Genomic DNA, 17,121 nt, shown 5'->3' with positions numbered 1-17,121 from the left:
TCTTAGAGACCGCCTGGAAGAAGTTACATAAAAATGATACACTTCCTTTTTGTTTTTCTTTGCTGTGATTTAAACAGTTGGAATTCATTTTGTTAAACTAAAAATAGTTGACAGTAAAAGCAGTTAGGTTTGGGATAAAAATTAGTATTCATTTCAGACAAGACAAGTTGTAAATTATTGAGAAAAAAGAGGCTTTTACAACAGAAACACTCATGGACCCCTGAGCTATAATTTTCCTTCATGACATCGCCTGTGTAGATTCCTGCTGTAAGACTGCATGTCCTGCCATTTGGCAACAGAACTCATTTCAAAGCACATGCTTTCCTGTTCCAGCATTGTAAATGTAGGGATATGAAAGCCCCCCCCCAAAAAAAACCGTCCTTGAGTTCCTCTTTTTCTGTCATCCGAAGCGGATGCAGAGCCCATTCTTTCCCTTGCTTCTGGGTTTGTATTAGAATAGCTAGACTTCCTACCCTGCTACAGCAGTTCGAGAGTCTTATGCATGGAGGAAAGGATCCTAATCATCTGGAGCCAGGAGTTTCTTCTGAGTCTTTGCTGAAGAAGTCTTCAGTCTTATCAGCAAATGAGTCTAACCCTAGCCAGGGAAGTCCTCAAGTCCATCAGGACAGGAGTTCTTAGGATCTTTTGCCTATGAGTAGAGCAGCTAGATCTGCTTCTCAAAAGGAGCACCCCAAACTCTGAAAAGAAGTCTCTATGATCTCAGAAGAAGAGGCAGCATAGGGGCAAACAAGCACACCATAATATGTGCTAATTCTCTGGAGCTAATAGAGGTTGAAATGAAAGTGGTTTTGATTATGTCCCAGCACAGACAGCCACCTTGGATCATAGAGATCCAAAAATCATAGAGCCTAGCTAGATCCAAGCTACTGAGATCCTTTGTTGGATCCTATGACTTTGAGGTTGGGCATAAGGCGCTTGGCTTGGGAGATCCAATTTTGTGAGTGGGAGGCTATCTACATACATCCGCCCCCCAAAATATATGGCCCTTTGTTTTAAAGGCTCAAAAATGTAAGACAGTTAACATTTTTGCCAGGCTACAAAATTTTGATGTATTGGTATTTGCATGGTAAAAAACTGAAATTGCCAAAGGTAACTAGACAATAGCTGTCCCCTTGAACTTTTTTCATTGTCCTTGCATTTAGGATGCTGGTAATCCCTGGAAGTGATTTATTACATAAAGCCCGTTTCTCTGATCTTTAATTCCATGGTACTGTGCTTTCGTATGTGGGGGGAAAAACACTGTTGGTCTCTACTAACAGTAGTATTTACTATTAGTAGTTTGACAGATTTGCAATGAAATAAACAATGTGATTATTTCCAGGGTAAAAGACTTCCTTTTAGATTAGTCTGTGTGCTGATTGTGGATTTGATTATGATTTGAAACACTAAGGACAATGCAGGATCCTTGCAATTCCATTTTTTCTTTTCTAATGGACCTTTTATTACAGGAGGTATATCATAGATGCTGCACTACTCTGCATGGTATTTGTATACTTCCTGAAGAGCAGGTTATGTGGTGGGGATGAGACTGTCTTTAGCAACTGCCAGTTACTAGAGAACTGGCAGTTTGTTGCTCAAGAATTGAAATTGAAACAATTACATTTAAAATATTGAATCTTAAACCAACAGAATTAATGTTTCAAGTACACATGTTTTCATTTTTGTGTTTTTAGGATACTTGTTGTTGTCTTGCAAGAGAAAATTGCTGCCTTCGACAGCTGTACATTCACAAAAAAATTCTTCGTTACAAGTATGTATGATATTGGATTAAATTTCTCTGCTCTGGTGAATAGTTGTAGTCCCATAAAACAGACTTGGAGTTGTCAACAGAATCTAATGTATTCAAGTCAAAAAAGCACATTGCAGTGAATGTTGATCCCTAAAGGCCTATTTTTCTCCCCCCAAAATGCTAAGTATCTGCAACTCTCAGTGACTTTGTTTAGAGTTGCAGGTGCTGCTCCACCACCTCCAAGAATCAAGTCCCATTACTTCTGTGTATTTGTATTGTTTTGCATATTTGTCATCATACCTAAATTCTCATTTGTAGTGAAAAGAACTTTTATTAGCAATACTTCTATTATTAGTTTGTTAAACCCTGCTCTGATTACTCTTGGTGCTCTGTGTTTTCAGCTGTAGATTTTATGTTTAATCTACATTGGATTGAATGTGATAATTCCAATGGTCTGTCAATTTTTTTGACTGTTCATTGTCTGTAGTCCCAGATCTATTTATCCATTATTATTTATTTTTATTGTGGTAGCACTTAAAGGATAATGAGGTCAGATACACATTGTGCTAGGAATGGGCATATCTGCACACAGCTGTTGCTACCTACTGAATTAGTAACTTAGGCCTGGTCTACACTACGGGTTTAGGTCGACTTTAGCAGCGTTAAACCGAATTAAGCCTGGACACGTCCACACAACGAGGCCCTTTCTTTCGACTTAAAGGGCCCTTTAAACCGGTTTCTTTACACCACCTCCGACGAGGGGATTAGCGATAAAACCGGCCTTTGCGGGTCGGAATTGGGGTAGTGTGGACGGAATTCGATGTTATTGGCCTCCGGGAGCTATCCCACAGTGCTTCATTGTGACCGCTCTGGACAGCGCTCTCAACTCAGATGCACTGACCAGGTAGACAGGAAAAGACCCGCGAAGGTTTGAATTTCATTTCCTGTTTGCCCAGCGTGGAGAGCACAGGTGACCACGCAGAGCTCATCAGCACAGGTAACCGTCATGGAGTCCTCCCAGGATCGCAAAAGAGCTCCAGCATGGACCGAACGGGAGGTACGAGATCTGCTCGCCATATGGGGAGATGAAGCAGTGATAGCTGAACTCCGTAGCAGTAAAAGAAATGGAAAAGTATTAGAAAAGATCTCCAAGGCCATGAAGGACCGAGGCCATAACAGGGACACACAGCAGTGCCGCGTGAAAATTAAGGAGCTAAGGCAAGCCTACCACAAAGCCAGAGAAGCAAACGGAAGGTCCGGGGCAGAGCCGCAAACTTGCCGCTACTACGCGGAGCTGCATGCGATCCTAGGGGGTGCAGCCACCACTACCCCAACCGTGTGCTATGACTCTCTCACTGGAGAAACACACAGGGAAGACGGTTCGGGGAACGAGGAAGATGACGATGGAGGTACTGTAGGTAGCTCACAGCAGCAAGGAAGCGGAGAAACCGGTTTCCCCAACAGCCAGGATATGTTTGTGACACTGGACCTGGAACCAGTAACCCCCGAACTCACCCAAGACCCTCAGGGCACACAGGAGACCTCTGGTGAGTGTAACTTTGTAAATATTTGTAAACATTACAAAAAAAAGCAAGCAAGTCTGTTAACGTGTATGGGGATGGAGCGGAAATCCTCCAGGGACATCTCCAGAAAGCTCTCCTGGTTGAAATGGGGTGATTTTATTAAGGGGGACATTCAGAGGCGCCCGTTCCTGCTATTCGGACCAGAAATGTTCCCCGCTGTTAACCACGCGGTGGGGGGGGAGGGGTGAAGTGATCATCCCAGAGAATCGTGTGTGTGTGTGTGGGGGGGGTGGTTTACTTGTGTTTGTGCCGCATGTTAACCGGGAAACCGCAGCCCCCTCCTTTTACATTGAAACCCCATTTTAAATGGACAACCCAATTCATCCTTGAGATGGGAAATGCGCTGCTGTTTGCAACCTTTCCCGCATGTTAAGAAGGTTAAATAAGCCAAAACACTGTGGCCTACGATGGCTGCCTGCAAGCCGAAATATGCGACCTTGTAATGAAAGAGTGTACCCATTGTTCCCTAAAATGTGTCTTTTTTAACCACCTCTCCCTTCTCCTCCACCAGCTGCAAATGTTTCTCCTTCGCAGAGGCTCGTGAACATTAGAAAGAGAAAACGTAAGACGAGGGACGAGATGTTCACGGAGCTGCAGATGTCCTCCCACGCTGATAGAGCACAGCAGAATGCGTGGAGGCAATCAATGTCGGAGATGAGAAAAGTCCAACATGAACGAGAGGAGAGGTGGCGGGCTGAAGACGATAGGTGGCGTCAGCTTGCAGACAGACGGCAAGAGGCAATGCTCCGTCTGCTGGAGCATCAAAGTGATATGCTCGAGCGTATGGTTGAGTTGCAGGAAAGGCAGCAGGAGCAGAGACCGCCGCTACAGCCCCTGTGTAACCAACAGCCCTCCTCCCCAAGTTCCATAGCCTCGTCACCCAGACGCCCAAGAACACGGTGGGGGGGCCTCCGTCCACCCAGTCACTCCACCCCAGATGATCGCCCAAGCATCAGAAGGCTGGGCTTCAATAAGAGTTAAAGTTTTAAAATGCAGTGTGTCCTTTTCCATCCCTCCTCCCCCACCCATCCCTGCTACCTTGGCAATTATCCCCCTACCTCTGTAAGGAACTAATAAAGAATGCATGAATGTGAAAAAACAATGACTTTATTGCCTCTGCAAGCGGGAGGGGAGGGGAGGGTGGGGTGGGGTGGTTGGTTTACAGGGAAGTAGAGTGAACCGGGTCGGGGGGGGGGTTGGAGGGTTCATCAAGGAGAAACAAACAGAAGTTTCACACAGTAGCCTGGCCAGTCACAAAACTCGTTTTCAAAGCTTCTCTGATGCGCACCGCGCCCTGCTGTGCTCCTCTAACCGCCCTGGTGTCTGGCTGCGCGTAATCAGCGGCCAGGCGAGTTGCCTCAACCTCCCACCCCGCCATAAATGTCTCCCCCTTACTCTCACAGATATTGTGGAGCGCACAGCAAGCAGCAATAACAATGGGGATATTCTTTTCGCTGAGGTCTGAGCGAGTCAGTAAGCTGCGCCAGCGCGCTTTTAAACGTCCAAATGCACATTCCACCACCATTCGGCACTTGCTCAGCCTGTAGTTGAACAGGTCCTGACTCCTGTCCAGGCTGCCTGTGTATGGCTTCATGAGCCATGGCATTAAGGGGTAGGCTGGGTCCCCAAGGATCACGATAGGCATTTCAACATCCCCAATGGTCACTTTCTGGTCCGGGAAGAAAGTCCCTTCCTCCAGCTTTCGAAACAGAGCAGAGTTCCTGAAGACGCGAGCATCATGTACCTTTCCCGGCCATCCCACGTTGATGTTGGTGAAACGTCCCTTGTGATCCACCAGGGCTTGCAGCAGCATTGAAAAGTACCCCTTGCGGTTTACGTAGTCGGTGGCTTGGTGCTCCGGTGACAAGATAGGGATATGGGTTCCGTCTATGGCCCCGCCACAGTTTGGGAATCCCATTTCAGCAAAACCATCCACTATAGCCTGCACGTTGCCCAGAGTCACTACCCTTGCTATCACCAGGTCTTTCATTGCCCTGGCAAATTGGATCACAGCAGCCCCCACAGTAGATTTGCCCACTCCAAATTGATTCCCGACTGACCGGTAGCTGTCTGGCGTTGCAAGCTTCCACAGGGCTATTGCCACTCGCTTCTCAACTGTGAGGGCTGCTCTCATCTTGGTATCCTGGCGTTTCAGGGCAGGGGAAAGCAAGTCACAAAGTTCCATGAAAGTGCCCTTACGCATGCGAAAGTTTCGCAGCCACTGGGAATCGTCCCATACCTGCAGCACGATGCGGTCCCACCAGTCTGTGCTTGTTTCCCGGGCCCAGAATCGGCGTTCCACGGTATCAACCTGCCCCAGTAACACCATGATTTCCACATTGCTGGGGCCTGTGCCTTGTGAGAGGTCTATGGCCATGTCAATTTCCTCATCACTCTCGTCGCCGCGCTGCAATCGCCTCCTCGCCTGGTCCGGGTTTCGCCTTGGCATGTTCTGGCTCTGCATGTACTCCAGGACAATGCGCGTGGTGTTCATAGTGCTCATAATTGCCGCGGTGATCTGAGCGGGCTCCATGATCCCAGTGCTAGCTATGGCGCCTGGTCAGAAAAAAGGCGCGAAAGTAGTATCTGATGGACCAGGAGAAGGAGGGCGGGAGGGAGGGAGGGCCGAGTGACGACATGGCGTACAGGTACAGGAACAGGGAGAAACACAAACAACTGTCACACAGAATGGTCCCCCCAAAGATTAAACTGGAAACCCTGGGCTTAGCAGGCCGTTGATTTCACGGAGGAAGGGGAAGCAAATGAACACAGAACAAATCTATTTTTTACATCTTAAGGTGGCAGCCGACGCTGCAGCATGAGTGACAGCCATACCAGTATGACGATGACGGATACCAATCATAATATGCCATCATCTGCCAAAAGGCAAGGGGCTGCTGCTGTGTAGCAATGCAGCCCCACGTCTGCCAGCCCCACGTCCGCCAGCACCCAGCATCGCCCTCGGCCTCTTCTGGGTGCTTAGCAGACAATATTGGGCAATTGGCAGAAAATAGTATATTATGACTGGTAACCGTCATCATCGAAACAGTAGCATGTCTGCCCAGGTGGCCATGATTGACAGCCATACCAGTACGACGACGACGGGTACCAGTCATAATATACCATCGCCTGCAAGGGGCTGGTGCAATGCAGCACTACGGCTGCCAGCCCCACGGCTATCACTCATGCTACACCGTCTACCGCCAAAAGGCAGTTAGCAGCTGCTGCTGTGTAGCAATGCAGTCCCACGTCTGCCGGCACCCAGAGGACATATGGTGACGGTGAGCTCAGCTGAGCTGAGCGGGCTCCATGCTTGCCGTGGTATGTTGTCTGCACAGGTAACCCAGGTAAAAAGGCGCGAATCTATTGTCTGCCGTTGCTGTGACGAGGGGGGAGGGGCCTGACGACATGTACCCAGAACCGCCCGCGACACTGTTTTGCATCATCCGGGCATTGGGATCTCAACCCAGAATTCAAAGAAAAGGCGCGAACCGCTTCTCGGCTCGAGCTGTGGCGCAAACGTAGTATCTGACGGCCTAGGGGAAGGAGGGAGGGGGGCCGAGTGACGACATGGCGTACAGGCACAGGGAATTAAAATAAAGAACGGTGGCTGTGCATCAGGGAGAGACACAAACAACTGTCACAGACTGGTCCCCCCCAAAGATTAAACTGAAAACCCTGTTGACGGAGGGAGGGGGAAGCAAATGAATACAGAGAAAATCTATTTTTTACATCTTAAGACGACGGTGCAGCGTGACTGATAGCCCTCGGCATCTTTCTGGGTGCTTGGCAGCAAATACTGGGCGGTGTATGACGATGGTCTTCAGGCCTATTGCACGAGCTGCTGCTCAGGGAAGACTCTGCTAACGTGCGATGACCCGACTTGTAATAGGCCGGCTAACAGTCATAATACACCATTTACTGCCAAAAGGCAAGCCCCACGGCTGCCAGCACCCAGATCGCCGATGAAGGCTACCAGTCTACTGCACCGTCTACCGCCAAAAGGCAGTTAGCAGCTGCTGCTGTGTAGCAATGCAGTCCCACGTCTGCCGGCACCCAGAGGACATATGGTGATGGTGAGCTCAGCTGTGCTGAGCGGGCTCCATGTTGTCTGCACAGGTAACCCAGGTAACCCAGGTAAAAAGGCGCGAATCTATTGTCTGCCGTTGCTGTGACGGGGGAGGGAGGGGCCTGACGACATGTACCCAGAACCGCCCGCGACACTGTTTTGCATCATCCGGGCATTGGGATCTCAACCCAGAATTCCAAGGGGCGGCAGAGACTGCGGGAACTGTGGGATAGCTGTGGGATAGCTACCCATAGTGCAATGCTCCGGAAGTCGACGCTAGCCTCGTACTGTGGACGCGGTCTGCCGACTAGAGCACCTAGAGCATTTTATTGTGTGGACATACACAATCGGCTGTATACAACCGATTTCAATAAAACCGGCTTCTATAAATTCGAACTAATTTCGTAGTGTAGACATACCCTTAGACTGTTGGCTCAAACTTGGAGAAGTTGTTTGCTACTGACATTTGTTTCCTGATGTTGCTGGTGCCTTTTATGCCATTTTTAATTGTAGTCCTTGATGGTTGATCCTAACTGATAAGGTACACCCCAGAAGATCTGTCTCCAGAAACATCCCTGTGTCTGACATTGATATCTGTACTAGAGTAATTCATAGTGCAGTTGGAAAGACAGGATATTTCTCCTGACGTGGTTCCTGATTTGTCTGTGGAGGGTGCTAAAATTGGTACATGGTACACTTGGCCCGAAGACTGAGCATATCATGTATGTAACATTAAACCATGTTTAGTCCCAGAAGTGAAATGTAATCTCTCCAAACTGCTAATGAAGAGTGCTTGTGTTTGTTCACTAGCATGGCCTCTTCAAATAATTGTTTACTGATGTTTCCAGCATCTGATTGGATCATAATGCACTATTGATGATGATGTTCTGTGTTTAAAAGGAACGCCTTAAAGTACTCTTGGAATTCAGATGGAAAAAATGCTTCCTTTTAAGTACTCGTATAACAAAAAAAAAAATCTCACTTCCCTTTATTAAAATATATCCAGATATTAGAACTGTTTCTTATTACTTTGAGGAAAAGTACCATTATGCAGTAATATTAAAGTTGCCAATAGGTGTCAGTTTCTCCCTACACGATGGACATAACAGGTTCCTAGCATTCACTAAATAGAACTTCATGGAAACAAGCTTTGAATTAAGGCTTTTGTGTTGTTCCCTTTTATACCTTATAGAATCAAGGTACAAATTTAGCTTTATTTTGCGCAGGGTTCAAAAATCAAAACTTTCCACTAGGTGTTTTGGTAATTTCCTCTTCATTTTTTAAAAAAGATATCAAGTTCCGATTATTCTCAAGAGAAAACAGGAGTTGATGAAAATTTGTTTCCAAAAGTTAATAGACTGGTTGTATTAAACTACAGAAAAGGACTCCACGGTATTCAGCACAGGGACATCTCCATTCCTGATGTCGAAAAATAATACAGCTGACAACAAAGATTGTTATGTAATATTAAACCAAAACACTGATTTTTTGAAAAGTGCCTAAGAAAGTAATGTTTTGTTTCTAGAAAGAAAAAACAAACAGCCAACCCCCCCCCCCCAAATCTCTATCTAGTATCTTCATTTTGATTTTTGATATTGTTGTATGTGTAGGATGACTAGAGGTCCCGATTTTATAGGGACAGTCACAATTTTTGGGTCTTTTTCTTATATAGGCTCCTACTACCTCTAAGCCCCATCCCGATTTTTCACATTTGCTTTCTAGTCACCCTATGTATGTGCCTACAGTATATACACACCTAATTACACGCTTACATTATGGTTTCTTTATATTGAACTTGAATTTTTAAAGCCATTACTATATTTTTAATAAAAGGTAAGCTGGGATGGGGATTTTGTTTATCCATTTTAAACCTACTGAATAAATAAGCTATTATACCTTGCTGCTTTGCTCAAAACCAGAAATGTGATTATCTAGATTATTTAGTGTAGCTTGTAGCTGTGTTGGTCCTAGGATGTTAGTGAGACAAAGTGGGTGAGGTAATATCTTTTGTTGGACTAACTTCTGGTTGTCTCTCTCACCAACCGAAGTTGGTCCAATAAAAGATATTACCTCACCCAAATTGTCTCTAATAACTGAATTACTTGCTCATTAAGAATATGTGTGGTAGCAATTTGTTATATTTTAGCTAAAGTTATGCTACAAAACTATAAATTATTTGGAAATGGCAAACGTTACTAAGCCCTTGGATGCCCTAAGTGTTGCTTTAATTTTCACTGCATTTTCCATACTGGAGTAGCAGGACTATTTTGTCATGAAGAGTTGAGATAAAAATAGCGCTTTTGTGAATGTCCACTGAGCTACTGGAAATCAACATTTTTGAAATCTCAGTACAAAAAGGATTTTTCTCCAAATAGTAATTAGTTTATAATACTCCATACATTTTAGCTTTTAATGTGAGATTCATCACATTTTTCACATCCTCTGTTCTAGCTGAATGGAACTTTTTGGTGCTGTGCTATTTCTTTATATACTGCAAGTTGCACTGAGAACTCTGAAATGGGATTTAGAAGCTCTTTTCTCTTAATAGTGAATATGCTTATTACAGCAGATATAGTGCCTCGCCATGTTTTAAGGCCACAGAACAGTTTTAGTTATAATCTTCAGTTTTCACATGCACTCGAGTCCCAAAACATTTTTGCGGTTGACATTTTTGGCAGTCAGGTTCTAACTCCCTTTGAAATTCAGTTGACGTTAGGTGTCATTTTTGTCTCTGAAAACCTACTCCTTGATCTGTACCCAGAATGTTGTTTTTTAGAAAGTTTGATCAAAATCTTTTTAGCCATTTTTGAGTTTAGGAAAGGGAAGAGAAATGCTTTCCCCTTCATAAAATATCTAAACCACACTGTTAAATAAAAGTCAACCAAAAACATCGCTAAAATTTTGGAACTTGCTATGGAGAAAGTCTACAATGAGGACTAGCACTTTGGTTGATCTGGGGGGGGAAATAAACATGTATTATTGGAAAATCACTAAGGGGATGCACAATGGGTATTTAAGAACAAAATGAAGCCCTGCCTCCTTTTGAACATGATTGGACATTGTCCAGTCCTTTAATCAGTGAAGGCTGAGTTAAGGATAACCTACTGCTAGGATAATTTGGATGAGCGAGATTCACATTGAAAAGCACACAGCATAATCATTTACCAAAAAGACAAATAATTTACCCCAAACAGGAAAAAAGTCTGCTTTAACATCAAGGACAGAAGTAAGTCATTGGTGTGTGGGGGGGGGAAATTGTATGTCTAGTCATTGTAGGGTTTCCCTGCAGTTTCACTGTATACTATAATATTTTATACAGTCTACATTTTGATTTTAAAATAACATGTTTCTGACCCCAATTCTGAGCAGTGCCTTTTTGTGTCACTGGCCTCCCCACCCCACTGATATACCTCTACACTGGGGGCTGGTGGAACGAGGACAGTGTAGGGCTGCCTAGAGAATCTCCCTCTACTAGGGAAACTCCTAGTAAAGGGATCCTGCTGTGGTGAGCCGGCTGTGTTCAGGCTCCTTTATGCTGAAGGAGAGGAGGCATAAAGGGGCTAGAACACAGACCCGAATTAGAACTATTCTCGGTCTGTCTGAAGATGCTGCTGTCATAATGTAAACCAATAAAAATTGCCTCCAGCTCAACAACAGCAGCTGCAAATGTGGGAAATCACCCATTTAAATGCTAATATCATTAAGCAGAAGCAACAGGCGTCATCCTTTTTTTTAATTGATTTTTTAAAGAATTAAATACAGAACATACAATTAAGATCAGAGTGTCAGAAATTTAGAAGTTAAGGTTCTACAAGCTATGTTAATGCAGCTGTGTTGCATATATGCGGTATGCCTGTTTTTGTGGTTGAATATGTAGCCTACTATATTGTAATAAATGTCCCATCGAATATTCAGGGTCTGCAACACGGTCATGCTCATGCGGCTGTTGTAACATTAGCTTCTGCGTTTCCTGACTTTTTTGAGAGGCTAACTGTGCCACTTTAACATTGCATTAGTATAGGATTTAGTTAGATGAAAATGTAATGATTGAATTGAGTGGAAGAGAGACAACCAATTTTACTTTAGGCTTTCATAATAAATACTGATTTTACAGGTGCCCCCATCTCTGTGTGTCAGTTTAAGTCAGGTGTTCAAACTCGCATGGAAAATATATTGTGGATAATCCTGGAAAGATAACTTTGAACTTCCATATCCAGTATATACAGTAATCTACACTGTGAGAGGTATTCCTACTTCTACATCTGTTAGCTAAGTTTAGGCACACTCTCAATTTGCAAAGAATTCATGTCTGTAACTTTCCTATGGCATTCCACTCTCCACTGTGCCTACATTTGCAGCCAAGTCAGCTTCATCAAGAGAAGGACTGCATCATGGAAGGGAAGAAAAAAGCATGAGTCCAGGGATGGCTGCAAGTTCACTGTTTTTGGAGTATTTCCTTGTAGCCCAGCTCACTGAACTCGTTTGGCACTTGCATTGAAAATTTGTTCCTTTTGCTAGGTGTGAATGCTGAGGTGCAGATTTTAGATCATTGGACTTGTACTCTGGTACAAATCAGTTTTGCTTCAGAGCCCTTCTCTTTGAATATTGCATGTGACTGCAGGATCAAAAACTGGCATTCAGAATGATGTGCAAGCTTTTTTTGGTCTTTGTAAAGAGTAAATGTGAAATAACTATACTTCATTGATTTGTATGCCATCAATGCTCCTGCAACTGCCCCTCCAAAAATGCTTACTTAGTTTAACATTGATGATTACAAACATGGCTTTATGGATGCTTTACTCTCTATAAAGAACCTCCTCCCTCCTCCCGAAAAGAGATGAATACACATAACATCATACATGTGGCATCATCTTTGTGTCCAGTAACTGGTGCCTGCTCAGTCTCTCTTGCCCTTCCACTCCTCATATTGATATATTCACAATCCATTATTCTCCAGAGATGAAGACAGTTATTGCAGCCATTATCTGGCACCACATTTCTATTGATGCTGTCCAGCTAGCCCCTTAAGAGGTAATTTTCCAAAGAGTTCAGCCAGTGTACTTCATAGCCTATAAAAGCCAGGAAGATTTTTGTGTAACCGTGGGGCTAAAATTGTACAATATATACTGAATACCTTTCTATCCCGTTAATAGAATAAACATGGAGAGTCAGCAATTGATATTTTCATCTGTGAATTCGTGGGTTGTATTTTTTGTTATAGGTATTCATGTTCAAGAAACGATGTGTTGGTTTCAGGCTGCTAAAGGCCAGGTCACCTAGGCCTCTTTTGTGAATTTGGTAGAATTCCTCTTCACTGATGACCAAACGGGGAGCAGCCTCTTTGCTACAAAACAGGAATGTTAGATGTCTCATGAAAGAATTAAACATTTAAAGGAGTTAAAACAAGTACTTTTTGGAAGAGTGACTCATGAGCATTTCTTGCATTCCTTTCATTTCTGAATCAAAATTGGCAGAGATTGCTACTTCTGATTGTCTGATCTGGTGGAATGGTATCGTGTATGGTACAAATCCAGATTGCAACAAACCACCTTATAATTTCCTTCTTCAGAATGCTCTACTCTTACTCCGTTTTCTTTGAATATCTAGAAATGTTTCCACCATATCACCTGTTGACACATTGCTTAAGTAGGGTTACCATATTTCAACAATCAAAAAAGAGGATGGGAGGAGCCCCGCCCTAGCCCCACCCCTGTCCTGCCCTAGCCCCGCCCCTGCCCCTTCCACTCCCTCCCACTTCCTGCCCCCTCAGAACCCCCTCCCTCCCCCCCCATGCCTTGTCCCCTGACTGCCCCCTCCTGGGACCCCTGCCCCTAACTGCCCCCCAGGACTCCATCCCCTACCTAAGCCTCCCTGCTCCTTGTCCCTTGACTGCCCCCTCCTGAGACCTTCCCCACATCCTAACTGGCCCCCTAGGACTCTACCCCCTACCTGTCCCCTGACTGCCCCAACCCTTATCCACACCCCCACCCCCAGACAGACCCCTGGGACTCCCACGCCCCATCCAACCACTCCCCACCCTCTGACAGCCCCCCCCAGAACTCCCGACCCATCTAAACCCCTCTGCTCCCTGTCCCCTGACTGCTCCGATCCCTCTCCCCACTCCTGCCCCCTGACAGCCCCCCCCTAGAACTCCCAAACACCCCCTCGCTCCTTGTCCCCTGAGTGCCCCCTCCTGGGACCCCCTGCTCCTAACTGCCCTCCAGAACCCCATCCCCTACCTACGCCTCCCTGTGCCTTGTCCCCTAACTGCCCCCGCCTGAGACCCCCCCCCACCTGTACTCTGACTGCCCAAAACCTTACACCCCCAACCCCCAGACAGCCCCCCCCGAACTCCTGACCCATCCAACCCTCCCCCTGCTCCCTGTCTCTTGACAACGCCCTCCCCAGAACCTCCCTGCTGCTTCTCTGACCCCCGGCCCCCTTACTTTGCTGCAGAGCAGCGCGCTCGGCAGTGGGGGAGGGGAGCAGGGTCGGAGCTCCAGACTGCCGGAGGCCGAGGCGACGGCCGGCCGGCGATCTGTGAATGCAGGGCGGGGGGAGGGAGGGAGAGGAGGGGAGTGGTCTCAAGTTGCAGGGGAGAGGAGGGGGGAAGTGAAGGAAGGGCTCTGGCTGCCGGAGCCCGTGCGAGTGGCACCATCCGGCCGGCTGCCCTGTAAGCCCCGCACGCTCTGCATGGGGGGCGGGGGAAGTCCGGACATTGACAAATTCCCCCCGGACGCTATTTTTAACTGAAAAAAGCCGGACATGTCCGGGGGAATCCGGACAAATGGTAACCCTAGCTTAAGCAACAAACAGTTTAAACCTGAGCATTATTAAAAGTCTGTCTGTTGGTTGGGTGCCGGTACTTATGGCAGCAGGAAAACTTTGGTCGAGGTTAAGAGATCTGAGTTTCAAGTGATCAGAAAGTTCTAGGCTCAGAATTTATTTCTTGAGCATTAAAGAGCATATACTTTTTCTGTGACAAGTCCACAGGATGTTAGTAGTAGTTCTGCTATTTTCACATCTATAAACAAGTATACAAGATAGCTTTGTCTCAACGGTCACTGCATTACATGAGAAATGCTAAAAAGCAATAGGGTGATTAAAGCTGGAGGATGGTTTACAAGGGATCTTATGCTGCATCTGGGAATCTGAGCTATCCTATCACCAAGATAATTATTCCACTTTTTTTTTTTTTTAGAAGGCCAGTAGGACATAGTGCAAGAATTACAGAGACTTAATCTTCCATCAGTGTTAGTCTGTTTATAAGATAGCACAGTGAAGTATAGATACAGTTGGGGAAAAGCTTGCATAAAAACAAAAGAGCAGTTTGCAAATCCAGGTTTATCAGCTAAACTGACTGTTCTTGGCAAATTTAAAAATAATGTATAAAAGACCAGGTGCTGCCTGTAATGTATAAAATACCCAGTGCTGTTATACTGCTATCCCAAACATTGGAATACAAAATATGAAACCTAAAAACAATAGCATCTGACTCACAGTGGCATGCTCATGAACTGCAACCAACAAAATTAAATTATACAACCCCTCAAATTGCCCGAACAAAAAGAAAAAAGAAAAAAAAAAGGCATAACCAAGCTTTAAATCTGGTATAGTGTTCTGAAGGCTGCCAAATTTGTGCTGTTGTGAAGTAGCATGTATAGCAAATGTTAAAAGGCAGGGTCCTGTATGGTGAAAACTCTTTTGACGCTTGTCCTGAAGAGCTCGACCCCAAGGACCAACAGCAAATTAATCTTAATAGCTGTGATGGAATTCAGGGGAAGAGGAGATCTCTCTGTGAGTTGGGTAGTTCAAAATGACTACAATTCTGATCCTCCAGTGAGCTTGGCATGGGTGGACTCTGCACCCTGCAGGTCCAGGGGTCTGTCCACACAGAGGTCATTGTAGTATTGACAAAAACAACGAGGAGTCCTTGTGGCACCTTAGAGACTAACAACTTTGTTTGGGCATAAGCTTCCGTGGCCTAAAACCCACTTCTAGTCTTTAAAGTGCCACAAGGACTCCTCGTTGTTTTTGCTGATAAGACTAACATGATGACCACTCTGAAATTGTAGTATTGGTGTATGTGTGAGAATAACACACACTGGCTGAGAATGGGAAAGAAGAGGGCATATCTAGCAGTGGTGGATGTACTTCTTCATCTTCTTTCTGGGCCTATGTTTTGATAGTGATAGTTATAAAAGAAAAAAGAAAGCTGTAGATGCTGAGCATGGTTTCACAGTGAGGGGTGTCCTGTCTGCTTGCTCTTTTGCTTGATTGTACGGGTGATATTTAAACAGAAGGAAGTGTAAGAACAATAGATGATCTCAGTAAAGTATGTGACAGTATGAAAGTAATAACATTTATATAGGGCCTTTCATCTAGAAAGATCCCAAAGGAATTTATAAACAATATTGCTTTATAAAAATATAAACAAATAGATTTGGTTTGCCTGATGATGCTAAAAAAAAAAAAAAAAACTCTAAACAAACCAGAAATATTAGATAAAACAACTTATATGATTTGTTTTCCTTGGAATAAACAATGCTCCTGCAACAACAGTATCACTATCTATTATTTACTTTCTCTCCCCTTTCTACGCTCTCTGTTTACCTCAGTCTATTGTCATTTAGTCTTTTATCTGGCCAGTTTAGGTTGCACAGTTCTTTAAGAAAGGAATCTTGTAATTTTATATGATTGTGAAGTGCTACATATGCTGTAGGACTCTAGAAAAATTAATACATTTATATAAATAATATAGATTATATAAAGATACTTAACTAAAATACAGCCACTTCTAGAGTGGATTATTGTAGCTAGCTATTTAATAGTGCACAGCAATGCTACTTAACAGCTTTTGGTGTTGGAAAAGAAGCATACCTGTATAATTGCTACAAGACAAATATTTTCAGGTAATAGAATTATTCATTTTGGAATTTGGCCAGGAAATCTGGTTTAAAAGTGCTGAGATATCTTTAATGCCCCCAAGAAACCAGAATATCTATATGCAGAAACCTGTATTCTTGGTAGAAGAGTGCTCTCTAGCAAAATAGATACAAAGGGATGTATGCCACTTCCTAAATCACAAGCAAATTTTCTGCAGCATGTAAATTGTCCTCGGAGGTCTCCTGTGCATGTACTGACTAGTCTTGACCCTGGTTATCTTATCGGCTCTGGCTTGATCTCAACCCAATGTCCTATGGCAGCATCAAGTCCAAACAAATGCAGTTCAATTCACAGTTTGGGATTAGAGACTGATGCTGTATAGGGAACCTTTTTAGTAGTACTAGTCATACTCCTATGTTGTATAAAGACTAAGACAAAGGGGTAGCCTGAAATGAAATTGTCCAGTGCCAGTATGAAATCCTCACTCTTATGAGGATATAAAGCATGGAACATCCATTAAAAGGAGGAAGAATGTCTGTTATAATCATTATTTGAGGAGAATCCTTGCTATTAATAACAAAGGGTGGGGGTGAAAGGGGGAAATCAGAGAGAATCTGGGAAAGGAAGGCAGTAAACATTATGAGTAAGAGGAGATTTTTATAGTATGGTCACACAAAAAGGATTGGCGAGGGCAACTTACTGAAGAGGCTTTCATTGGAAACCAGAAACCAGGACTAGATGGTAGAGACAAAAGACAAAGACTGATAGATGTCATTAGCAGACATTTTTAAAGACTATAAAATGGATGTAGATATGAGTCCCTAGAGTATACT

General features: G+C 44.4%; 1 protein-coding gene across 8 annotated transcripts in view; it reads left to right on the top strand.

Annotated features, from left to right (window-relative positions):
* BCAS3 (BCAS3 microtubule associated cell migration factor) overlaps positions 1-17,121 on the top strand; it is a 488,663-nt gene that overhangs the window by 80,081 nt on the left and 391,461 nt on the right. For all 8 annotated transcript variants that reach the window (XM_034752349.1, XM_034752354.1, XM_034752352.1 and 5 more), the window contains exon 9: positions 1,695-1,771. In XM_034752349.1, coding sequence (XP_034608240.1) covers positions 1,695-1,771 — 77 coding nt within the window. The remainder of the gene's footprint in view (positions 1-1,694; positions 1,772-17,121) is intronic.

This window comes from Trachemys scripta, chromosome 18 (genome assembly GCF_013100865.1).
Source record: "Trachemys scripta elegans isolate TJP31775 chromosome 18, CAS_Tse_1.0, whole genome shotgun sequence".
Lineage (NCBI taxonomy): Eukaryota > Metazoa > Chordata > Testudines > Emydidae > Trachemys > Trachemys scripta.
The sequence above is the reverse complement of the archived record's forward strand: the minus strand, read 5'-3'. Positions and strand labels throughout refer to the sequence as shown.